Raw genomic sequence first — 25605 nt, forward strand, 5'->3', positions numbered from 1 at the left:
TACCCATAATATCCCACATCGTCCCGTCAGCCAGAGCCACTGGACTACTACCCCTAATATCCCACATCATCCCATCAGCCAGAGCCACCGGACAACTACCACTAATATCCCACATCCTCCCGTCAGCCAGAGCTACGTACTACTACCCATAATATCCCACATCGTCCCATCAGCCAGAGCCACCGGACTACTACGACTAATATCCCACATCATCCCATCAGCCAGCACTACCGGACAACTACCACTAATATCCCACATCATCCCGTCAGCCTGGAGTCAGAACCAGAGCGCCGAGTGGAACGGTCCTAACTTCCATACTGGGGGATCCCCTTTAAGAGAGGCCTGGCATCAGAACCAGAGCGCTGAGTGGATTTGCCCTGACTTCCCATACCAATGATCCCTTTAATAGAAGCCTGGGGTGAGAATCAGAGCGCTGAGGGATTTACCCTAACTTCCATACCGGAGATCCCTTTAAGAGAGGCCTGGGGTCAGTACCAAAGAGCAGAGTGGATTTGCCCTCACTTCCGTACCGAGGATCCCTTTAAGAGGGGACTTGGGTCAGAACCAGAGTGCCGAGTGGAATTGCCCTAACTTCCATACCGGGGATCCCTTTAAGAGAGCCTGGGATCAGAACCAGAGAGCTGAGTATTTGCCCTGACTTGCATACCAACAATCACTTTAATAGAACCCTGGGGTCAGAATCAGAGCACCGAGGGATTTGCCCTAACTTCCATACAGGAGATTCCTTTAAGAGAGCTTGGGGTCAGTACCAGAGCATTTGAAGGCAATTGCCCTGACTTCCTACCGGGGATCCCTTTAAGAGAGGCCTGAGGTCAGAATTAAAGTGCTGTATGGATTTGCCCTGACTTCCATACCGGAGATCCCTTTAAGAGACCCTGGGGTCAGAACCTCAGAGCTGAGTGGAACGGTCCTAACTTCCATACCCCCCCCAGTAAGAGAGGCCTGGGGTCAAAACCAAAGCGCTGGATGGATTTGCGCTGACTTCCATACCTTTCAGGGGGGGCAGACAATGAATGGGAGCTTATGTTCCCAGGGATGCTAGATTTCTCCCACCATGTCAGTGTCTGCTGAGGTGTTGTCAAGTGGGAAAACTGTTGGTCATAGCAACCAATCACAGTTCAGCTTCTTTTAACCAGCTCTGGTGAAATGAGAGATGCTTAGTGATTGTTTGCAAGGAAAACTGTTGCTTATAGAAACCAATCACAGCTCAGCTTCTTTTGAACAGCTCTGGTGAAATGAAAGAAGCTTCGTGATTGGTTGGTGATACACACACACATTCATTTTTATATATAGAGATTACAATTTAATGGTGTACTTGCTGTAGGGTATATATTATTTATACGTACTATTACTATTTACTGGTATACTTGCTGTAGGGTATATCTTATTTATACGTACTATTACTATGTACTGATGCACTTGCTGTAGGGTATATGTTATTTTCATGTACTATTACTATTTACTTGATGTAGGGTATATGCTATTTATATGTACTACTACTATGTACTGATGTACTTGCTGTAGGGTATGTTATTTTCATGTACTATTACTATTTACTGATGTACTTCCTGTAGGGTATATGTTATTTATACGTACTATTACTTTTTACTTATGTACTTGCTGTAGGGTATATGTTATTTATACGTACTATTAATACTTACTGGTGTACTTGCTGTAGGGTATATGTTATTTATATGTACTATTACTATGTACTGGTGTACTTGCTGTAGGGTATATGTTATTTTCATGTGCTATTACTATGTACTGATGTACTTGCTGTAGGGTATATGTTATTTATACGTACTATTACTATTTACTGATGTACTTGCTGTAGTGTATGTTATTTATACGTACTATTACTTTTTACTGATGTACTTGCTGTAGGGTATATATTATTTATACGTACTATTACTATTTACTGGTTTACTTGCTGTAGGGTATATCTTATTTATACGTACTATTACTTTTTACTGATGTACTTGCTGTAAGGTATATGTTATTTATACGTACTATTACTATTTACTGATGTACTTGCTGTATGGTATATGTTATTTATACATACTATTAATATTTACTGGTGTACTTGCTGTAGGGTGTATGCTATTTTCATGTACTATTACTTTTTGCTGGTGTACTTGCTGTAGGGTATATGTGTTTTTTATAAGTACTATTACTATTTACTGATGTACTTGCTGTAGGGTATATGTTAATTATACTTACTATTACTTTTTACTGATGTACTTGCTGTAGGGTATATGTTATTTATACGTACTATTAATATTTTCTGGTGTACTTGCTGTAGGGTATATGTTATTTTCATGTACTAATACTATGTACTGATGTACTTGCAGTAGGGTATATGTTATTTATATGTACTATGACTATGTACTTGTGTAGGGTATATGTTATTTTCATGTACTATTACTATTTACTGATGTACTTGCTGTAGGGTATATGTTATTTATATGTACTATGACTATGTACTGATGTACTTGTGTAGGGTATATGTTATTTTCAAGTACTATTACTATTTACTGATGTACTTGCTGTAGAGTATATATTACTTTTTACTTGCTGTAGGTTACATGTTATTTATACGTACTATTACTTTTACTGGTGTACTTGCTGTAGGTTACATGTTATTTATACGTACTATTACTTTTTACTGGTGTACTTGCTGTAGGGTATTTGTTATTTATATGTACTATTACTATGTAGTGATGCACTTGCTGTAGGGTATATGTTATTTTCATGTACTATTACTATTTACTGGTGTACTTGCTGTAGGGTAAAAGTTATTTATATGTACTATTACTATTTATTGATGTACTTGCTGTAGGGTATACGTTATTTATATGTACTATTACTATTTATTGATGTACTTGCTGTAGGGTATACGTTATTTATATGTACTATTACTATTTATTGATGTACTTGCTGTATGGTATATGTTATTTATATGTATTATTACTATTTACTGATGCACTTGCTGTAGGGTATATATGTTATTTTCATGTACTATTGCTATTTACTGGTGTACTTGCTGCAGGGTCTATGTTATTTTCATGTACTATTACTATTTACTGCTGTACTTGCTTTAGGTTATATGTTATTTATATGTACTGTGAGAATCATGTGGGAATAGTGGATGAGGGCAGGTATATCTCGCCCAGATACCTTTCCTATGTGGCCTAGTCTGGTCAGTATCTCACCTGGTTACTAATGAATAATGGGAGGGCGGATATAAAAGGATGCCAGGTGGTTGTGTGAGTGTCTCAGCCTGGGAACACAGAGAGCTTGTCTGTGTGAGAGACACACTGTCAGTTATACCCGGACCCCGGCTGTGCGCCTGAGTTTCATGCTGAACGCACGTGACCTTTGACCCCAGCAAAGGCAATCCCGGAGTGTTTTATCACAGTACTATTACTATTTTCTGGTGTACTTGCTGTAGGGTATATGTTATTTTCATGTACTATTACTATTTACTGATGCACTTGCTGTAGGATATATGTCATTTTCATGTACTATTACTATTTACTGGTGTACTTGCTGTAGGGTAAAAGTTATTTATATGTACTACTACTATTTATTGATGTACTTGCTGTAACGTATATGTTATTTTCATGTACTATTACTATTTACTGATGTACTTGCTGTAGGGTATATCTTATTTTCATCTACCATTACTATTTACTGATGTACTTGCTGTAGGATATCTGCTCATTTGTTTTCCTTGAGTTTGTCTGTGAAATGGCCACAATGTGAATGTGCTCCTACACTTCTGCCAGCGTATGTTTTAACTCTTGACTATAGAAACTATTATGTAATGTCTCACAAAGACTGCTAAGATGATGTTTAGGGATAAAAAAAAATCATATAAATGCAATGAACTGCTGATTACACACCAAGGCAATTCTAGTACGTCATCAATTGGGATAATGCGTTAAGGCAGGGTTCCCCAACTCCAGTCCTCAAGGCCCACTAACAGATCATGTTTTCATGATTTCCTTAGTATTGCTCAGGTGATAATTGCTTCACCTGTGCAATACAAAGGAAATCATGAAAACATGATCTGTTGGTGGGCCTTGAGGACTGGAGTTGGGGAGCCCTGCGTTAAGGGATTATAGCAGCCTCTGTATCTAAGGGTATGTGCACATGTTGCTGATTTGTGTGCGGATCTGCAGCAGATTTGCGCCTGCGGATCCGCTGCAGATCCACAAGTGATGTACAGTACAATGTAAGGCAATGAAAAATAAAAACCTCTGTGCACATGCTGCAGAAAATTCCGCGCGGAAACGCATCGGTTTATTTTCCGCAGCATGTCAATTCTTTGTGCAGATTACGCAGCGTTGTTACACCCATTCCATTATAGGAATCCACAGATGTAAAAATGCAGGCCAAATCCGCACAAAATCCGCTAGAAATCCGCAGGTATAACGCAGAAATTTTGACCTGCAGATTCCGTGTGGAAAAATCCGCACACGAATCCGCAACGTGTGCACACACCCTAATAAAGGCCCTTAATTCTATCATATACAGGCTTCATGAGAAAAGACAAATACACATTAACCCCTTACCTACAATTGACGTAATATTCCGTCCATGTGACCATGGACCTAATTACCATGGACGGAATATTACGTCATCGCGATCAGCGGCGCCCACGTGGTGAGCGCCGCTGATCGCGGCCGAGTGTCAGCTAATTATCATAGCTGACACCCGGCACAATGTGTCAGGGGCGGTCACGGACCGCCCCCGACACGTTAACACCTTGCACACCGAGATCAAACACGATCGCGGTGTACCGGGGGTTAAAGGGAAGCATCGGCAGGGAGGGGGCTCCCTCCGTGCTTCCCTGAGCCCCCCACGGCAGCGCAATGTGCAGCGCTGCTGCGGGTGACTCCTTTCCTGCAGGTCCCCGGATCCAATATGGCGACGGGGACCTCCGGGGGCCTGCAGGAAGCTGGCTTCCTCAGTGCCTGCAAAGCGCAGGCATGAGGAAGCCTGTGCAGTGCCTGTGACAGATCGCTCATATCGCCGAACAAAAAGTGCAATAACGCGCGATCAAAAAGACGCATATAAATATCCATGGTACCGCTGAAAACGTCATCTTGTCCCGCAAAAAACGAGCCGCCATACAGCATCATCAGCGAAAAAATAAAAAAGTTATAGCTCGCAGAATAAAGTGATGCAAAAATAATTATTTTTTATATAAAATTGTTTTCATTGCATAAAAGCGCCAAAACATAAAAAAACGACCTAAATGAGGTATCGCTGTAACCGTACTGACCCGAAGAATAAAACAGCCTTATAAATTTTACCGCTAGGGCTAGGGTTAGAATTGGGGGTTTCCACTATTTGCGCACATCAGGTGCTCTCCAAACGCAACATGGCGTCTGATCTCAATTCCAGCCAATTCTGCGTTGAAAAATTCAAATGGTGCTCCTTCCCTTCCAAGCTCTGCCATGCACCCAAATAGTGTTTTACCCCCCTCATATGGGGTATCAGCCTACTCAGGACAATTTGCAAAACAACTTTTGGGGTCCTATTTCTCCTGTTGCCCTTAGGAAAATAAAAATTTTGGGGCAAAAATATCATTTTTGTGGAAAAAAAATGTTTTTGTTATTTTCACGCCTGGGCGTTATAAACTTCTGTGAAGCACTTGGGGGTTCAAAGTTCTCACCACACATCTAGATAAGTTCCTTGGGGGGTCTAGTTTCCAAAATGGGGTCATTTGTGGGGGGTTTCCACTGTTTTGGTACATCAGGGGCTTTCCAAACGCGACATGGTGTCCGATCTCAATTCCAGCCAAAAAAGTCAAATGGCGCTGCTTGCCTTCCGAGCTCTGCTATGTGCTCAAATAGTCATTTACACCCACATATGGGGTATCAGCGTACTCAGGACAAATTGCACAATAACTTTTAGGGTCCTGTTACCCTTGGGAAAATAAAAATTGGGGGTGAAAAGATCATTTTGTGGAAAAAATATGATTTTTTAATTGTACCGCTGCACATTATAAACTTCTGTGAAGCCCTTGTGGGTTCAAAGTTCTCACCACATATCTAGCTAAGTTCCTTAGGGGGTCTAGTTTCAAAAATGGGGTCACTTGTGGGGGGTTTCCACTGTTTAGGTACATCAGGGGCTCTCCAAACGCTACATGGCGTCCGATCAGAATTCCAGCCAATTTTGCATTGAAAAAGTCAAACGGCGCTCCTTCCCTTCTGAGCTCTGCCATGCGCCAAAACAGTGGTTCCCCCCCACATATCAGGTATCAGCGTGCTCAGGACAAATTGCACAATAATTTTTGCAGTCCAATTTCTCCTGTTACACTTGGTAAAATAAAAGAAATTGAACCTGAATTAATTTTTTTTGTGAAAAAAAGTTAAATGTTAATTTTTTTTAAATATTCAAAAAATTCCTGTGACGCACCTGAAGGGTTAATAAACTCCTTGAATGTGGTTTTAAGCACCTTAAGGGGTGCAGTTTTTAGAATGGTGTCACTTTTGGGTATTTTCTATCATATAGACCCCTCAAAGTGGCTTCAAATGTGATGTGGTCCGTAAAAATAAAATGGTGTTGCAAAAATGAGAGATCGCTGGTCAACTTTTAACCCTTATATCTTACTAACAAATAAAAATTTTGGTTCCAAAATTGTAATGATGTAAAGTAAACATGTGGCAAATGTTACTTATTAACTTTTTTGTGTGCCATATCTCTGTGATTTAAGGGCATAAAAATTCAAAGTTGGAAAATTGCGGAATTTTCAAAATTTTCGCCAAATTTCCGTTTTTCTCACAAATAAACGCAAGTTATATGAATGAAATTTTACCACTAACATGAAGTACAATATGTCACGAGAAAACAATGTCAGAATCACCGGGATCCATGGAAGCGTTTCAGAGTTATTACCTCATAAAGGGACAGTGGTCAGAATTGTAAAAATTGGCCCGGTAGTTAACGTGCAAACCACCCTTGGTAGTGAAGGGGTTAAAGGGGCTATCCACAACTGGACAACCACTAATTAATTGATCCAGAGTGCTGGTTGGGTCTCTTGACACAATGTCAGACGAGAGCAGCAGCCAATCAGTAGATGCTGATTGTCTGCAGCCTTCACTATTCTGAATGAGTGAAAAACAGTGGTTAGGTGGCATTGTTTATCTCAAACAGAGCTGAGAGCAAAAGAGAGAGGCAATGTTCGAAAGGGAAGTATACAATTTTTGTTTACTTTGTGCAGCACTTTAGAGCAATTAGTGAGCAAATGTCCAGTAGTTGACAATTCTTTTAAAAAAGTCCATTCATCAAATTTCCATGATTAATTGGACAAACAATGTAATAATGGCTGTAGAGCGGAATAAAAATGTGTTAGCTTAGATTTCTGAGTATGCAAGACGTAATGATACAGCTCTGATCTCCTGGTGTAACCTCCAGTGAGTCAGTGTGGGGGAAGGGGCAGCCCAGCTGAGTTTAGCTGTGTCAAATTACAAATCATTCTACCAGCTCCTCCATCATAGTCAGCTCTGCTGTACTGCCCCCCACACACACTTCCTGTCCCGAGATACAGTATATCAGTATCACATTTATGTCTGTTCTGCTAAACTTGGAATCACTCTGTAGTGAGATCAGAGGTGACATTACATCTCACACAGGAGTAGTCCAGAACAGGTAGGTTACTCCTGTGTGAGACATAATGACATCCCTGATCTCACTGCAGAAAGAGTACAAGTTGCCTCAGCACAGTAGACGTTAGTGTGATTACGGAGACACACTCAGTAATTAGGAGAGCTCATAAAAGAGTTTGTAAAGTGACACACACTGAGAACCTTTGGTGTGGGGGCGTATTTTTTCCTTTGAGTGTTGCTGCCTGTTTATGATTGGTCAGCATCATACAGGGAGAAGAAGTACACGCTCCCAGTGAAAAATATCTGATAACACTTACTTGGACTTATTCTGATCTGTAGAAATTATTACATCATGTGAAAAATTTGGTGAAATGTCTTCTTCAAGCCTTACAAAATATGTCTGTAATAAAGTTAAACTCCTAGAAAGCATTAATAAAGTACTATTGAACAATGATATATACAATCATAGTGAGGTCTAGTCTTTGTGTACTAATGCATTGCACAATACAATATACCTCGTTATTCAGAGGGCTCGTAACGAGATTACATTTACAAACAAAACTTTCCTTAGATGTAACTGAGAAAATGAATCATGTTTTGACATATTTAGGCAAAGGAAGCCCTTGAGGTGGATCAATCATAGACTGAGCATAAAGCTTACGGCACATAAGGCCAAAAGGAGAGAAACAAATAAAATTTCCAAAATTAAACCATTGCATTTTCTTGACAGATCTGTATATAACACAGTCTAGTAATCTCTCCAGTGTAAACCTCTAAATACGCTGACAAAAGTATGCAGATGCATTCCTCTATCACTGAGCGATACAAAGTGATGGCCCATACAGAGCAAGCTCATGCTTTGTACCTTTTATGTGGCACTTGACTTATCGTTGCCATTTTCTGATCTGCGGCAGAATCGGAGCGAGCAGGTTTAGATTTACATTAGGTTAATACTTATGCTACACATGGAGAAATCTATTACTGAATTATCCTCTATCTCTCCAGCGGGGAGCCACTTCGCACACACTCACCAGAATGGCTGTAAAGAGATATTCACAGTTCCTCTTAAGCTGTCACATTGCATTTCACAGTATGACCTTGTGCTTTAGTATTTCTTTGAAAGAAGTCCTCACTTTAAAGCAGAACCTTCTAGACAAAATGTTCATTACCGTTTCCCTGTGTACTTTCTACACCATCTCATAACATGTGAAGTGCATTATTACAGTACTGGCAGCACTTTGTTAGGAAGATCGGCTACCTGGAATGCACAGGGTTAAGCTTGATAAAGGGGCAGCATTGGCCATGAGGTAGATTGGTAGGAGGAAATGACATTCTGACTCATGATGACAATGTGTATGAGATACAGAAGATTTACCTCCGATGAGAAGAATGATGAGGCTGGGAGGCAAATCTGTGAGAATCGTTATCCTATGGCCACGGTCACATTATCAGTATTTGACCTCACTATTTGGTCAGTATTGTACCTCAGTATTTGTAAGCCAAAACCAAGGATGGAAGTATAATACAAACACGTCCCCAAATTTGAATTTTTGACTACTGGTTTTGGCTTACAGATACTGATGTGAAATATTGACCAAATCTCCAACAGCGGCATTTAACACGTTTGCACCAGAAACGCATCACTAACCCATCAGCGCCCGAGATCGAGAGATGGGCACCTATGGGTTGGCATAACAACTAGTGGTGTACAGGAGACCCCTGTGGTTGTCATTGCCGATCTGCTACGAGTCACCCTGTGGCCGGCGCTCATAGCAGATGTGCATTTCTGCTACACATAGCGGGGCTGAAGCTGAAGTCCTGCTATGTGTAGCACAAGAGCAGAAGATCACAGCTGCAAGTCTCCTAAGAAGACTATTGAAGCCAGTAAAAAGTAAAAAAAAATTCAAAATCACCCTTTTCCCCGTTCAAAATAGAACAATAAAAAATTTAAAAAATACACATATTTCCGTAATCTGCCTAATGTGGACAATATTGAAAAATGCCAGAATTACATTTTATTGTTGCCACAATATTACAATAAAATGCAATAACAGGTAATCAAAACATCGTATCTACCCCCAAAATTGTATCAATACAAACGTTCGCTTGATGTGCAAAAAATATGCCCTCACCTTGCCCCATATCCAAAAAATGGGGCACTACGGGTCTTGCAAAATGGAGATTTTTTTTTTTTTTTTTTAAAATAAACATTGGATTATTTTTCACCACTGAAATAAAAAAAGAACCTAGACATGTTTGGTGTCTATGAACTCATCATGACCCGTAGAATCGTAATGACAGGTCAGTTGTAGCATTTAGTGAACATGGGAAAAAATAAAAACAATAGTGAAATTGGACTTTTTTTTTCCACCGCACTTGGAATTTTTTGCCGGTTTTCCAGTACATGACATGTCTACAGCGCAGCAGTCAATCAGTGAGCTCAGTAGCTCTGCCCAAGCAGACAGCACAAGTTGATCAGAGATGCGGAGCTCTATGATTGACTGCTACGCTGTCTACATATCACATTATTTATTTTTTATTTCAGTTTAGATTTTTCTTCATGGATATGCAATGGCCTATGATGCCGTCACAAGAAAAGTTTATTCTGTCCTTGTAAGGCGCTCAAGTATACGTGGATGCACACCAATGACACATCTGATACTTTTGCCTAGGGGGCACTATTACAATGTGCAGATAGGGGGGCTGTACTACTGTAAAAGGTACCAGAAAGGGACAATATTGCTGCCCTGGGCTCTGTGATTTTTTTTGTTTAGAATTGCTGAAAAAGTGATAAAACATGTCTGTATGTTACCCTCATTCTACTAAAATGTTTGTACATGCCCTCATCATCTCCCGCCTCAACTATTGCAACATCCTTTTCTGTGGCCTCCGTGCTAACACCCTCGCATCTCTCCAGTCCATCCTTAACTCTGCCGCCCGACTAATTAATCTCTCTCCTCACTACTCCTCCGCTTCTCCCCTCTGCAAATCTCTTCACTGGCTCCCACTCCCTCAGGGTATCCATTCAAATTACTAATACTGACCTACAAGGCCATCTATAACCTGTCTCTTCTATATGTCTCTGAACTAATCTCACGATATCATCCCTCAAGTAATCTCCGGTCCTCTCAAGACCTCCTTCTCTCCTCCACACTTATTCGCTCCTCACCCAACCGCCTCCAAGACTTCTCCCGAATAGCCCCCATCCTCTGGAATTCTTTGCCCCAACACGTCCGACTAGCAACCACAATCGGATCCCTCAGACGGAACCTGAAAACCCATCTCTTCAGGAAAGCTTACAGCCTGCAATGATCCCCACTGCCTCCTCACCACTACTGGAGCCAACGCCTCACCATCACTGGAGCTGCTGCAACCCCCCAACCTACTGTCTCCTTCCCCACCATCCTGTAGCATGTAAGCCCGAAAGGGCAGGGTCCTCTCTCCCCTCTATATCAGTCTGTGATTGTTAGTTTGTTTACTGTAAGTGATATCTGTACTTTGCATGTAACTCCATCTCATGTACAGCACCATGGAATCAATGGTGCTATATAAATAAATAATAATAATAATAAAAATAATAATAGTTCTGCAAAGATGGGTTTTGGATGGAAAGTCATCATGACAGTCTGGGCCGGATGGAGAAGCAAATGGAAGATTAATAAGTATGATCAGATAAAATAGCACTGGATTTATCTATACGTTATACAGTCTACAGAGCGCCTATGTACATCTGGTATCTACCAAGTATGGTGATATACTATATCCAAATGTTTGGACACACCTTCTCATTCAAAGCGTTTTCTTTATTTTCATGACTATGAAAATTGTAGATTCACTCTGAAGGCATCAAAACTATGAATTAACACATGTGGAATTATATAATTAACAAAAAAGTGTGAAACAACTGAAAATATGTCTTATATTCTAGGTTCTTCAAAGTAGCCACCTTTTGCTTTGATTACTGCTTTGCACACTCTTGGCATTCTCTTGATGAGCTTCAAGAGATAGTCACCGGAAATGGTTTTCACTTCACAGGTGTGCCCTGTCAGGTTTAATAAGTGGGATTTCTTGCCTTATAAATGGGGTTGGGACCTTCAGTTGTGTTGTGCAGAAGTCTGGTGGATACACAGCTGATAGTCCTACTGAATAGACTGTTAGAATTTGTATTATGGCAAGAAAAAAGCAGCTAAGAAAAACGAGTGGCCATCATTACTTTAGGAAATGAAGGTCAGTCAGTCCGAAAAATTGGGAAAACTTTGAAAGTGTCCTCAAGTGCAGTGGCAAAAACCATCAAGCGCTACAAAGAAACTGGCTCACATGAGGACTGCCCCAGGAAAGGAAGACCAAGAGTCACCTCTGCTGTGGAGGATAAGTTCATCCGAGTCACCAGCCTCAGAAATCGCAGGTTAACAGCAGCTCAGATTAGAGACCACCAGGTCAATGCCACACAGAGTTCTAGCAGCAGACACATCTCTACAACAAATGTTAAGAGGAGACTTTGTGCAGCAGGCCTTCATGGTAAAATAGCTGCTAGGAAACCACTGCTAAGGACAGGCAACAAGCAGAAGAGACTTGTTTGGGCTAAAGAACACAAGGAATGGACATTGGACCAGTGGAAATCTGTGCTTTGGTCTGATGAGTCCAAATTTGAGATCTTTGGTTCCAACCACCATGTCATGTGCGACGCAGAAAAGGTGAACGGATGGACTCTACATGCCTGATTCCCACCGTGAAGCATGGAGGAGGAGGTGTGATGGTGTGGGGGTGCTTTGCTGGTGACACTGTTGGGGATTTATTCAAAATTGAAGGCATACTGAACCAGCATGGCTACCGGTTTGCGTTTATTTGGACCATCATTTATTTTTCAACAGGACAATGACCCCAAACACACCTCCAGGCTGTGTAAGGGTTATTTGACCAAGAAGGAGAGTGATGGGGTGCTACGCCAGATGACCTGGCCTCCACAGTCACCAGACCTGAACCCAATTGAGATGGTTTGGGGTGAGCTGGATCGCAGAGTGAAGGCAAAAGTGCCAACAAGTGCTAAGCATCTCTGGGAACTCCTTCAAGACTGTTGGAAGACCATTTCCGGTGACTACCTCTTGAAGCTCATCAAGAGAATGCCAAGAGTGTGCAAAGCAGTAATCAAAGCAAAAGGTGGCTACTTTGAAGAACCTAGAATATAAGACATATTTCAGCTGTTTCACACTTTTTTGTTAATTATATAATTCCACATGTGTTAATTCATAGTTTTGATGCCTTCAGAGTGAATCTACAATTTTCATAGTCATGAAAATAAAGAAAACTCTTTGAATGAGAAGGTGTGTCCAAACTTTTGGTCTGTACCGTATATCTGGTAATGGTCATGTATAGCGGTAATATTGGTCTTAATACAGCGGTTTCTGTTCAGTATATTTAAATATGGTCTCATCATAAAATTGGTTTTAACAAGGTTTTTGCATAATCAAAGTACTATTGAATCAATAAATCTTGTAACAAAAATAACTTCCACCACTGGATGTATTAGAAAATGTTCCTGTGCGGAGATAATCTTATAAATGTCTCCCTGCTACGTACTGTGTAATGGCCGTGTCTGACCGTACAGGAACATCGTCTGATCATACCACAGTTGCTTGGCAGGGGAGGAATTAGAAGAGAGTATACAGACAGGACAGCATGGGTCACAGCTGATTCTTTTTGTTAGGAAAAGATTTTGCTGCTTGTTTTTAAATGTTTTACCTCATGTAAAGAACCAGCTGCGATCCCGAACTATCCTGTCTGTATACTCTTTTTTTTTTTTCCCTCGGATAAAAAAAAAAATGGGACTGATTTTCATTAGTGTATTGGGTCACGTTTTATCAGTGTTTGGGCAGTGCATCAGCTTTTATCCTCATTTTTATCATCAGTGTTTCTCATGTTCAAATATAACTGATAGTGGTTTCTTAAGCTTCTCCAATCAAACTGTCAGCGATGAACGGACAGCACCAGGAGCCATTAGGATGCCATCAGTCTGCTGTCTGAGTTTTTCCACAGATCCATTCACTTCCATTAATGAGTTTGTATAAAACTTGGGAAATTTCTCCATTGTTTTCTTGTGGACACTGGGTCTTTAATACAAAGAAATGTGAGTTGTCCTATACTATAACAGCTATATGTTCAGGCTTTGGAAACAATGGACAAAACATGTACATGATAAATGGACAACTGAATGAGGCCTTTCTTTTATTTCATGTGTAATCGCATCACTGCTCAGGCATTTCAGTTCTTGTGTGTTGATGCCTATGACTCTAGAGCATTAGAGTAAGAAGGGGCACGTAAAAGGCCGGGTTGCTGTGAAACAAGTGTAGCTTTGCTAATTTTTTTTTTTTTTTTTTTTTTTTTTTTTAAAGGCATGGTTTGTAAATAAAACACCTAAAGGCAAATTTTCCTGAAGTTGACAAGTAGGGTGCAAATAGAAGACCTGCAGGATGGGTTCCCACGACTGAGGAGTGAACGGGCCGTGATAAGGTGTTAGCGGAGCATGCTCGTGTACTATTTGAGTGTCTTCGGTGTGCTCGAATATGTACAAGTCTCCACAGCTGTATGCCTCGCGGCTCTCATCCACATGCCTGTATTGCCTAACAAAAAGACATCCCTGCATGTGCTGCAGCTGTTCAACATGCAGCCACAGGGACTCGAACATAAGTTTTGAGTACGCCGAAGACACTCAGTTAGCCCAAAAGCATGCCCAGCTAACGCCGCATGCCAGACAACGCCGCATGCCAGACAACGCCGCATGCCAGACAACGCCGCATGCCAGACAACGCCGCATGCCAGACAACGCCGCATGCCAGACAACGCCGCATGCCAGACAACGCCGCATGCCAGACAACGCCGCATGCCAGACAACGCCGCATGCCAGACAACGCCGCATGCCAGACAACGCCGCATGCCAGACAACGCCGCATCCCAGACAAAGCCGCATCCCAGACAACGCCGCATCCCAGACAACGCCGCATCCCAGACAACGCCGCATCCCAGACAACGCCGCATCCCAGACAACGCCGCATCCCAGACAACGCCGCATCCCAGACAACGCCGCATCCCAGACAACGCCGCATCCCAGACAACGCCGCATCCCAGACAACGCCGCATCCCAGACAGTTCGCTTATCACTAGTTCTCATAAATCCAAGTCACTCAAGCGAGTGCATTCCCTATGACATCCCAATTGTAGCCTCTGGTAACCATTTCTTTGCATTGTCAAAACTATTTAAAAACTACAGTAAAAGAAATAAAATTAATCTTTTCTCAGTATTACAACAAGCAAAATTGTAAGCAGACACCAAAACAGCTTAGTTGTAAATCTGGGTGTCAGAAGCGCCATTTCATCTGCAGTGGATGGAAAGGTGTACAATATTGCTGTCCTTTACCTGGTGCACGCAGACATTGCACTTATCACAGAAAACCATCTCATTTCCATCCTCCCCTTCAGGTGAGCGGCACACGTCACAGACGACATCTTCATCATATTCAATCCCCAAGCCTTCCTCAGTGTCAATGGCGACATTCATGTTCTGATAGCAGACCATCTCCAATTCCTCCAGAAGCTTCTCAAAGGTGAGCTCATCTAGCAGTGGCATCTCTGTACGGAAGTAAATGTTGGGAAGAGTATCTAGTCAGTATACAGTTTCATATCAGAGACAGAAAAGGCATCACAAATTTTGAATAAAACTGAAATCCATATGTAGCAACAATTCTGCTCAGAAGGAAAGCACATTTTCATTATAGAGTAGCTTTAAAGTGCTTTCCCAGTTTTTTTTAAATTGCCAGCAATTACACGCATGGGCAAAATTGTTGGTACCCTTCGGTTAAAGTAAGAAAAAACCCACAATGGTCACAGAAATAACTTGAAACCCAACAAACGTAACTTTCAGTCTAAACCTACTGAATATCAACTAATGAAACTCGGACATTGCTTCAAAATTGTGGTTCAATAGAAAAATGTAAAAAAAAAAAAAATAATGAAAATGGCCTGGACAAAAATGATGGTACCCTCAAGAGAACCTATCAGCAGGATTTAGCAATGTTAAGTACACTGACACAGCCATATCGATGCCATATGTCTTCTCTTTGTCGCGCACACAGTGTGCAGAGGACCAGAGCGTGAGCACATCAAAGAACACACATATCCTCGCTGCTCATAGCATCTTCTAGTAAAGGCAGTGGACTGCGCATGCACTGATTAAGAACAAAGGGGATCACTTGGAGAAGCCACAGCGCTTTCACCGCCTGCGCCATTTTGTGGGGGACAGTGGTATTTTTTTTTTTTTTAGGGATCACAGCAGTTACTGTGTCGCTGCGATATTTATTTAAGAGGTAGGTCAAGGACGGATCAGTAATAGAAGGTAATACTGCTAGCACGGCCAGACGCAGAGGTGCATGCAGTAGGTTCCCAAACTGTGAAATGTAGTATAGAAGACTGGGACCACTCAAGTATATGCAGTGAAAAATGTTTAATGTGCAGTACATAAAGTAGTCACAAGCGTTTCTGTCTTTGAAGACCTTCATCCGTGTACTACAAACCGAAAAATATAATAATAATGAAAACAAAAAAAGGAAAAACAGCAACCAAAGTATATATAAAATTAGTAAATAGGCAAGGCAAGGGTCGCATGAAAATACAGTGAACCCAGCGGATTTGATCCATCAGAATTGTCCAATATTACATATAGAGAAAAGATACTGGAGAAAGTACAATACCACAAGATGGAGTAGTAAAAAGATCAGACTATATAAGATAATAATGGTCTGACCATTACTTAAAATGTAATAATGCTCTATCAAAAACTAATAAAGTAAAAAGTAATAAAGCTAAAGTAATAATCTAAGTGCTCCGTATCAACTGATATATCTTGAGTGCCCCTCAGAAAGCAATACTGACCGTTGAATGCCCTCTCACAAGTAATAATGCCCAGTGTGGACACCCAAACAGTTGAGAATAGCACTTGCCTAAGTATACAGCTGTGAGCTACTCTTCCAGGAATCACGAGGTATGTGTGGCTCAGGAGTCTCTAGTTGGAAACCCTTATGTCAGATCCACTTGTAACGGTCTACTTGTAATATCCTATGCGGGAATACTTTTCTCTGTTACTGTATTGCCAGTGGCCTACCTCCAGTAGAGGCAGACCACGCATTAAATGTACCCCAAAATTATAGCATTAAACAATATAACACTTCCCCAAAAAAACCCTCTTATAATGGACACTTAGGGCCGTTAACTCGATATGGTTACATGTATGGAACAATTAAAAAGTTTTGCCTGTCAGAATGCAGAGATGCAAAAACTAAAAAAATCCTCAGTGTCCTCTAACTGTACATTTCATGTTACACTGGCTGCAGAGAAAGGAGACACACAGATGTAAAAAAAAATGACCGCTCCTGAACTAAATGTATGAGCATATGGAAAATCTATCACTGTAACTTCCCGTCAGGTATTGCCAGTGTCACCACCATGTGGATCAGATATTTGTGATATTTATAGTCTAAAATCCAGGTATAGTGAGCACAGCTCAGCCAGTGGCCGCTGTAAGCTAAACACGTATGTCGTTCCCATCTACACATACCCAGTCTTCTGAACTCGGTGTTAACCAGCTCCAACCAGTATTTGTCCACCTCATCCAGGTCGTATCTGCAGGTTCTCTGCGGCCGAGTCTGGAAGCGCCCTGGATGCCTTAATTCAGGTAATGAGTCTTCAGCTGTGGATGGGGAGCTGTCCGCCAATGTTTCAATCAACCTAAGCCAAAACATAAGAGTAATCATACTGTTATAATTAAATTCCTTGCCACCATTATAAAAAAAAAAAAAACTCTCGATACCTGATCTTATTCTTATTTGAAATGGCTAATCTTCATTGTAAATCATAGGTTACATAGCAAATACATGTTACAATCTAGCAATAAAACAGGTTGTACAGGAGATTTGCCCCATTCAAACCAGGATTTACAGATGATTTTACAATTATAATTCTGATTTTTAAAGGGGCTTTTCCACCAATATATGATACATTCTTAAAAGGGTTGTCCAATACTGGGACAACCCTGTCTTAATCCCAATGTTTCCCCATTGTAAAATAATAACACTTATGCTCACCTGCCGGCGCCACGTGAACACTGTGGCCAATCAGCACTGGCTTCACACTCTCCGTCTTCGGACAAATCACAGACATCCAAAAGAAGAGAGAGCTACCGGTACTCTCTCATTTCATATGGATGTCAATTATGTCTTTAAGAGAGTGAAGCCAGCACAGATTTGCTGCAGGGATTGTGTGACAATGTCATGCGATCATTGGGAGAGCCAGCACCAACACTGCTGGAACGGCATTGGAGGGGAGTAAAGTAGTGATGAGTGAGTATACTCATTACTCGAGATTTCCGAGGATGTTCTGGTGTTCTCTGAGTATTTTGGCGTGCTCTAAGATTTAGTCTTCATGATTTGCGGCTGCTAGACATCCTGAATATATGTGGGGATTTGCTGTGATATGCAAATTGTCTCTTCAGAGAGGAAGAGGACAGGAACTCTAGTTCTATTGAAAGTAGTAATCCTAAAAGTCAATATCAATCCTTTAACAAGCCTTGCAATATTACTAAAAGCCAAACCAGAATTTCAATTTGCAGGAAACAATCCTGGATACATCACCGTTTTGATATGTACTTGTCGTTTTAGGTGACTTTTCAAAAAAATCTACATACATAATATGAAAAATAGCAGTATCTACGGTTATCATAACACTAATTTTATTTGACCCTGAGCTAGTGGGTGGAAACTAGCTGTTATGCTGCATTATAGAGTAATTCCATAATGAAATATATTGCTTATAAATAGGATATGCAAAACCTGTTTCATTGGCAGTTTTATAGCATCTATGGACATGAATGTAAAGAGATGAACACATGTGTGGCCGTTCATTACAGCATTGATGCACCCCAGTTCTGAAGACAGTTGCAACTTCTAGTGCTAGGACATTCATGTGAATATGCCACAAAAGTCTATGACAGGAATAGCTTTTAAAGTCAAGTATGGATTTAAATTTGTCTACCCTTCTACACTTTTTATGCCTCCCTGAGCCATCTATTTTTCTTTCGCAAACTGTAAATGCCTAATTAATGCATGAATCTATAAATCTAAAGAACATAGAAATATAACATGTATATATAAATGCTCCTTTAAGCAGGCACTCCTATGCTCGGCAACCTTTAGGGTGTGTGCACACGCTGCGGATTCTGCTGCGGTGTACAGTACCATTATTCCCTACGGGAATAAAAAAAACGCAGTGCAGACGGTGCAGATTTTTCCGCGTGTTTTTCTTGCGGTTTTGAAACCGCAGAAAGAATTGACATGTCAATTCTTTCTGCGGATTCCGCTGCAGTTTGCCATCTCCTCCATTGTGGAGATGAAAAACCACAGGGCAAACCCGCAGCGCAATCCTCAGGTAAAACCGCAGGTCTTTTGACCTGCAGATTTACCTGCGGATTTTACAAAAATCCGCACGGCCAAATCCGCACCCCAATCCGCAGCATGTGCACATACCCTTAGTGCCCAGAGGTATCTCATGCCCTGATTTCCTGAATTTCTAGGCAGGGGTCTCGGGTAGGACTGGCTGCAGGTCTCTGGAGAATATATAAAATATAAGATTGTCCTTCACAGTGTGTTAATAAACTTGCCGAAATGTAAAAATAAGCCAAAAAAAAGCATTCCCTGTATGGCAATCACATGGCCATCCCGCCTGATTAGTGGAGAGGCACCACCTCGTTTCAGGGGACCACAGGAGCCTACTGAAAACAACAGACATATTCCTTTTGTATATTGTTATGGAAAACTAGACGGTCATAAAGCGGGCATATCCATCTGTAACTCCGAGAAAAAGACAGGCAAAACCAGTGAAGATGCAGTCCAGAAACACAACAACAATAATGCATAAACCAGTAGGCAGCGTACATTTTTTTCCATCCTGTAAATCCTGTCTACAATTAATCTAGTGATTTCCACAGTGTCTTTTTCCTACTGTATCTTGGCAATACTTATATATTAAGGCAGCAGACTTGGCCTAAGAAAGAAGGCCTTCCTCTGTGGCATGGCACAGAACACTACTTTGGACCTACAAACCTAGACTTGACCTCAACTCTTAAGTAACTGCTCTGTTTTGCTAGCAGACAGATTTTACCCAGGCCCCGAGCGCTCACCAACAAGTGCCAGCAAAGTCATTTACCAGTACAATGCGATATTGTTTCGATGAACAGCTCGGAGCCTGCCACTGTTCGTCTACGATCTGGCCAGACAATGGGAGTGAAATCCCCTTCTGAACTTGGCAGAGCTTTAGGGTAGTACCTCTAGCTAACAGCTCAATGTAGTGGTGGAAGCCATCTCCTCATCAAGCATTTCGAGGCCGTCTTCTGTGAGCATGTCACAAACTGTGGTTGCATTTTTAGAAAGCAGAGCTCGGATCCCAGCCAAAACAGAAAAACGACAGAATAATATAAATCACGCTAAACAATGTGGATAATTGCACTCTAATTTCCTTGCATAGATTATAACAATTCTAGCAGATTATGACCTCCATATAAACTGAGCTAAATCGCTCTTCAGTTATGGAATACTAGAGAAATTTTTATTTCCATTGATCAAAAAAGGAATACCGTATTCTTTTTATTTCTTTAAATAAATTGTATAAGGATTGTGCATAATTGGATCGCCCGGCAGCCTTCTTATGGCCATTATATTCAAATGCTAATGCTGTGTGCAAAAATTTGCTAGTTGTACTAATGTCCCTAAACAGTCAGACTGTGGTCTATTGTAGGTTATAGGAACATGAGGCACCAAAGCAGCATTTCAGGATGTAAAATCCACTATTCCATCAGCAACACTGTAGGGCGATTTTCTGAAGTCTCACCTACCCGCTATAGAGAATATGTGCAGTATAAATTCACTTAGACAGCTGAAAGAAAAAAAAAGCGCAATAGGGTCTTACCCGAGTAGGGATTGATATGAAATCAAATCATTATACTCACCTTATGTAGGAGAGTTACAGACATATAGGAACGAAAGGTCAGGCTGCTGCACATCCAAAGGGCCACTCCGTGACCCCAAATCATCAGATTGCAAAGGAGAAAGTTTATGGATTAAACGTGCGCTGCTTGACAGATCACTCCTTCCAGATTATATTGATTGTACTTTTATTTCCCAACGCGTTTCGAAGTTTACACTTCTTCCTCAGGGGATTACCACAACAGAGAGGAGCCAGAAGTCCGCAGCGTCTGATTTCTCCTACTCCTGCACTACTTAGAAGCACTTCACCTTCATATTAAACAATGCAAGTTTATTTTAGAAGTGCAGGGGTTAATCTGCTCAGCTGATAGCTCCTGAAAGCTTTCCTGCATTAAGGTTCTCAACTGTTCACTGTTAGGAACTCCCATCTCATATATAAACTGGGCCATGGTAAGCACTGATTGTCAGAGGATAGCTTTTGCTAAATGGATGGATAGTGGTTTGTGGTTGTTGTTTGAGAAGGCGTTTGGTGGATTTATCTGAGACTGTTGCTAGATTTAGGGTGTGTGCCAATTCCCCTCCTTCTTCTACTTTGGTTTTATCCCATCCTCCACTTCCCGGTGTATTCAACTATTCATCTGTTTGTGTCAGTATATTTGTATGATTGGTATTTTCCTTTATCCTTGTTTGTATTACCTTGTTAGTCTGGTTGGTGTATTATGGTACACTATTACTTCCTTCTTCCCAGGGTGGGGGAAGGGTACATACAGAGGGCGGATTCAGAAGTTAAGGCAAAGTACGTGGCTCCGGCGTCTTCATCATCAGATGTAATCCAGGGAACAAGGCAAGCTAGGGCGCCCCTGGTGTTAGGGACTGGGAAGGAGCCCCTGGTCCCGGGACACCCGACAACATTCATGACACAATCCCTGTGGTGGGATAACCAATATATTGCAGAAGGAAGAATTTCACCCAAGCATCTGCTGCTTGCAAAACCCTTTTACCAAGACTTGCATCCGCCTACAGAATGGTATGAGCTCTACAAAAATGTGAACTGAAGACTAAGGGCAGGGTTAGACGGCCGTATAACTCCTGCGAGAATCGCATCGCACTGCAAGGACTGGCTGGCACCTCTCCTGACCTGAGCAAGACAGTGTGATGGATTACTATGCAGCTCTCAAGCTCAGGTCAGGAGAGCCGCCAGAGTTTTACGATGCGATTCTTGCACGAGAAATACGGCCGTCTGACTCTGCACTTAGTAGCAGCCTTACAGAGTAGGAAGAAGAGATAGTAAGTAACACAGTAACATAGTTAGCAAGGCAGAAAAAAGACATTTGTCCATCCAGTTCAGCCCATATTCCGTCCATATAAATCCCCAGATCTACGTCCTTCTAAAAAACTAATAACAGCCTGATACCTAGTGGCGCACAGCACAAAAGGCTCCTAACGCTCGAGTGGAGTGAGCCATACCAGGCTGTTGAACCTCTGGCATAACTCGATCTTGCAAACTAAAGGCCCCGTCACACTTAGTGATGCACCAGCGATCCCGACCACGATATGACCCGGTCAAGATCGCTGGTGCATCGCTAAGTGGTCGCTAGTGAGCTGCCAAACAGGCAGATCTCACTAGCGATGTAGCGACGCAGCAGCGGTCGTTACTTACCTGTCAGACACGGCGATGAAGACGTCCTCCCGCCCGCGTCCACGCCCAGCAGGAAGCAGCCAACGAGAAACGGCCCAGGACGTTCTCGCGCGATCAGCAATAACCAGCGGGGGAGCGGTCGGAGGTAAGTATCAGACATAGCGATGCCGCTAGCAATATCGCTGCTGCGTCACAAAATCGGTGACGCTTTAGCGATATCGCTAGCGATATTGCTTAGTGTGACGGGGCCTTAACAGACTGAATCTAGCAAGCAATTGTAACCTGTGAAGTGGTCAGATCTCTGCAAGGGCCTACCGGAATGGCAAACAAGCAGCACCAAGAGACAGAGCTGCACAGCTTTGTCCACATCAGATTGTGTAAGAAGCTCTGAGGGACATGAGGCAAAGGCATAAGGAATGAGAGCAATCTCCTTATTACGGGGGAAGGCAGAGAAAACTGTTATGATTGAGTCACCGTAGGAGGCAAAAATAGAAATGCTAGCTAAGTCCAGAAAACCAGAGAAGTTGGCAGCTATCGGATTGCAGACCCCTGAACCTATCAACACAACTAGCAGTAGCCGTGGGGGGCTCTTACGATGCCCTAGGCCCCTCGATCACAGCCGGAGGACTACATAGCCTAAAGACAGAAAGGGAAATCTAAACTGCCCCAGAGCAGACCCCAAAGCAAAAGGCAGCCCCCCATATATAATGACGGTGAAGCAAGAAGAAAGAACAAAACACAGACAGAAAGATAGACTGAGCAAAGATGGGGCCCACGCTAGCTTAGATAGGAAAGGACACGAAGGCTGCTGTCTGCAATCCGTGAAAAACCCTATGAAAATAAGAGCCAACAAACTGACAGTAAAAAGGCCCTGAAGACGCTAGGCTTCAAAAAAGCTATGTCAGTACTCAGGAATATTCTGAAGACAGAGCAACAGGCAAAAGGAGATTCAGCTCACCCCAGCAGGGAATGGCAGAATCCAGAAAAGCAAGGAAAACAAAACACTAATGCAAAAAGGCAAAGCAGAAATCTTAGCTTTAGATGAGCAGGAATCAGACTGGTTTCTTAGAAGTCCACAGAGAAATCACCCGCAGGCCAGAAGGGCGTCGGCAGCCTTATATCCAGTCATTAACTTCACTCAGCCAGTCATCATCATCAGCCCCAGGTGTTTGACAATCAGGCTCACTACCTTTCTTCACCAGAAGAGGGAGTTCCTCGGGCCTCAGTAGTGAAGGGGAAAATGAACTCACAACAGTACCTCCCCCTTGAGGAGGGGTCACCGAACCCTCAACCATGCCACCAGGGCGATCAGGGTGAGCCCGATGAAAGGCACGCACCAATCTTTTGGCATGAATATCAGAGGCAGAGACCCAGGAATTATCCTCCTGACCATAACCCTTCCACTTAACCAAATACTGGAGTCTCCGTCTAGCCAGACGGGAATCCAGTATTTTCTCTACCTCATATTCCATGTTACCTTCAACCAATACAGGGTCTGGAGGTGCAACCCCCGGAACAACAGGTTCAACAAACCTCTTCAACAAAGATTTATGGAACACATTATGGATTTTAAATGTGACAGGAAGAGCCAAACGAAAGGAGACCGGATTAATAATCTCCAAAATCTTGTAAGGTCCAATAAATCTAGGCTTAAACTTAGGAGAAGCCACCTTCATAGCAATATTTTTTGATGATAACCACACCATATCACCAACCTTAAATTGGGGACCAATGGTCCTATGTCGGTTGGAAAACCGCTGGGCCTTTTCCTGGGAGAGAGATAACTTATCCACCACTTGGTCCCAGATCTGGTGCATTCTCTCCACCACAGTGTCAACCCCTGGGCAGGCAGAGGGCTCCACCTGCCCTGAAAAAAAAAAAAAAAAAATCGAGGATGAAACCCAAAGTTACAAAAAAAAGGAGACATCAAAGTGGCAGAACTAGCTCTATTATTTAAAGCAAATTTGGCCAAGGGCAAAAATGAAACCCAATCATCCTGATCAGCAGAAATAAAACATCTCAAATATGACTCCAAGGTCTGGTTTGTTCTCTCTGTCTGCCCATTGGTCTGAGGGTGAAAAGCAGAGGAGAAGGACAACTGAATTTACAGCTTGGAACAGAAAGTTCTCCAAAATCTAGACACAAACTGGACTCCTCTGTCAGATACAATGTTCTCAGGAATCCCGTGCAAGCGAACCACCTGTTGTAAAAACAGGGGCACCAATTCAGAGGAAGACGGCAACTTAGGGAGTGGTACAAGATGAACCATCTTAGAGAACCTATCACAAATCACCCAAATAACAGTCATCCTTTGAGAGACAGGCATATCAGAGATGAAATCCATTGAAATATGGGTCCATGGCCTCTTGGGGACAGGCAAAGGCATCAACAACCCACTAGAGCGAGAACACGATTTAGACCGGGAGCACGTCCCACAGGACTGCACAAAATTCCTGACATCACGAGACAAGGAGGGCCACCAAAAAGACCGACTCACCAGATCTCTAGTACCAAAAATACCTGGATGACCAGCCAAAGCAGAGCAATGAACTTCAGACATCACTCTCTTCTTCCACTGGTCAGGAACATACAACTTTCCACTGGGACAACGCTCAGGTTTGTCCTCCTGGAACTCTTCCAGAGCACGTCTCAAATCGGGCCAGATGGCAGAAAGAACTACCCCTTCGCCTAAGATGGTAGCAGGCTTGGTCACCACAGGAGAATCAGCAAAGAAGCTCCTAGAGAGGGCGTCAGCCTTGACATTCTTAGTTCCAGGAAGAAAAGAAACCACAAAATCAAAACGTGTAAAAAACAAGGCCCACCTAGCCTGTCTAGGGTTCAAGCGCTTCGCCGACTCTAGGTAAATCAAATTCTTGTGGTCAGTGAGGACCACGACTTGATGCTTAGCTCCCTCCAACCAATGTCTCCACTCCTCAAATGCCCATTTCATGGCTAACAGTTCCCGATTCCCCACATCATAGTTACGTTCAGATGGAGAGAACTTTCGGGAAAAGAAAGCACAGGGATTCATTTTAGATGTTACAGGATCCTTTTGGGACAAAACATCTCCTGCACCAATCTCAGAAGCATCCACCTCTACATGGAACGGAAGTGAGACATCAGGTTGCCGCAAAACCGGGGCGGAGGTGAATCTTCGCTTCAGCTCCTGAAAGGAAGAAACAGCCTCCGGAGACCAATTTAACACATCAGCACCCTTCTTAGTCAAATCAGTCAATGGCTTGGCAATACTAGTTAATTTTGCTATAAATTTCCGATAAAAATTAGCAAAACCCAAAAACTTCTG

At 42.3% G+C, this 25605-nt stretch overlaps 1 protein-coding gene across 3 annotated transcripts in view; it reads right to left on the reverse strand.

The window, feature by feature from the left end:
• JADE2 (jade family PHD finger 2) overlaps positions 1–25605 on the reverse strand; it is a 385012-nt gene that overhangs the window by 182433 nt on the left and 176974 nt on the right. For all 3 annotated transcript variants that reach the window (XM_073573758.1, XM_073573756.1, XM_073573757.1), the window contains exons 5-6: positions 17245–17414; positions 15052–15263 (exon numbers count right to left, since the gene is read on the reverse strand). In XM_073573758.1, the coding sequence (XP_073429859.1) occupies positions 15052–15263; positions 17245–17414 (382 nt within the window). The remainder of the gene's footprint in view (positions 1–15051; positions 15264–17244; positions 17415–25605) is intronic.

Source organism: Dendrobates tinctorius, unplaced genomic scaffold (genome assembly GCF_039654945.1).
Source record: "Dendrobates tinctorius isolate UK_male_01 unplaced genomic scaffold, ASM3965494v1 ptg000036l, whole genome shotgun sequence".
Lineage (NCBI taxonomy): Eukaryota > Metazoa > Chordata > Amphibia > Anura > Dendrobatidae > Dendrobates > Dendrobates tinctorius.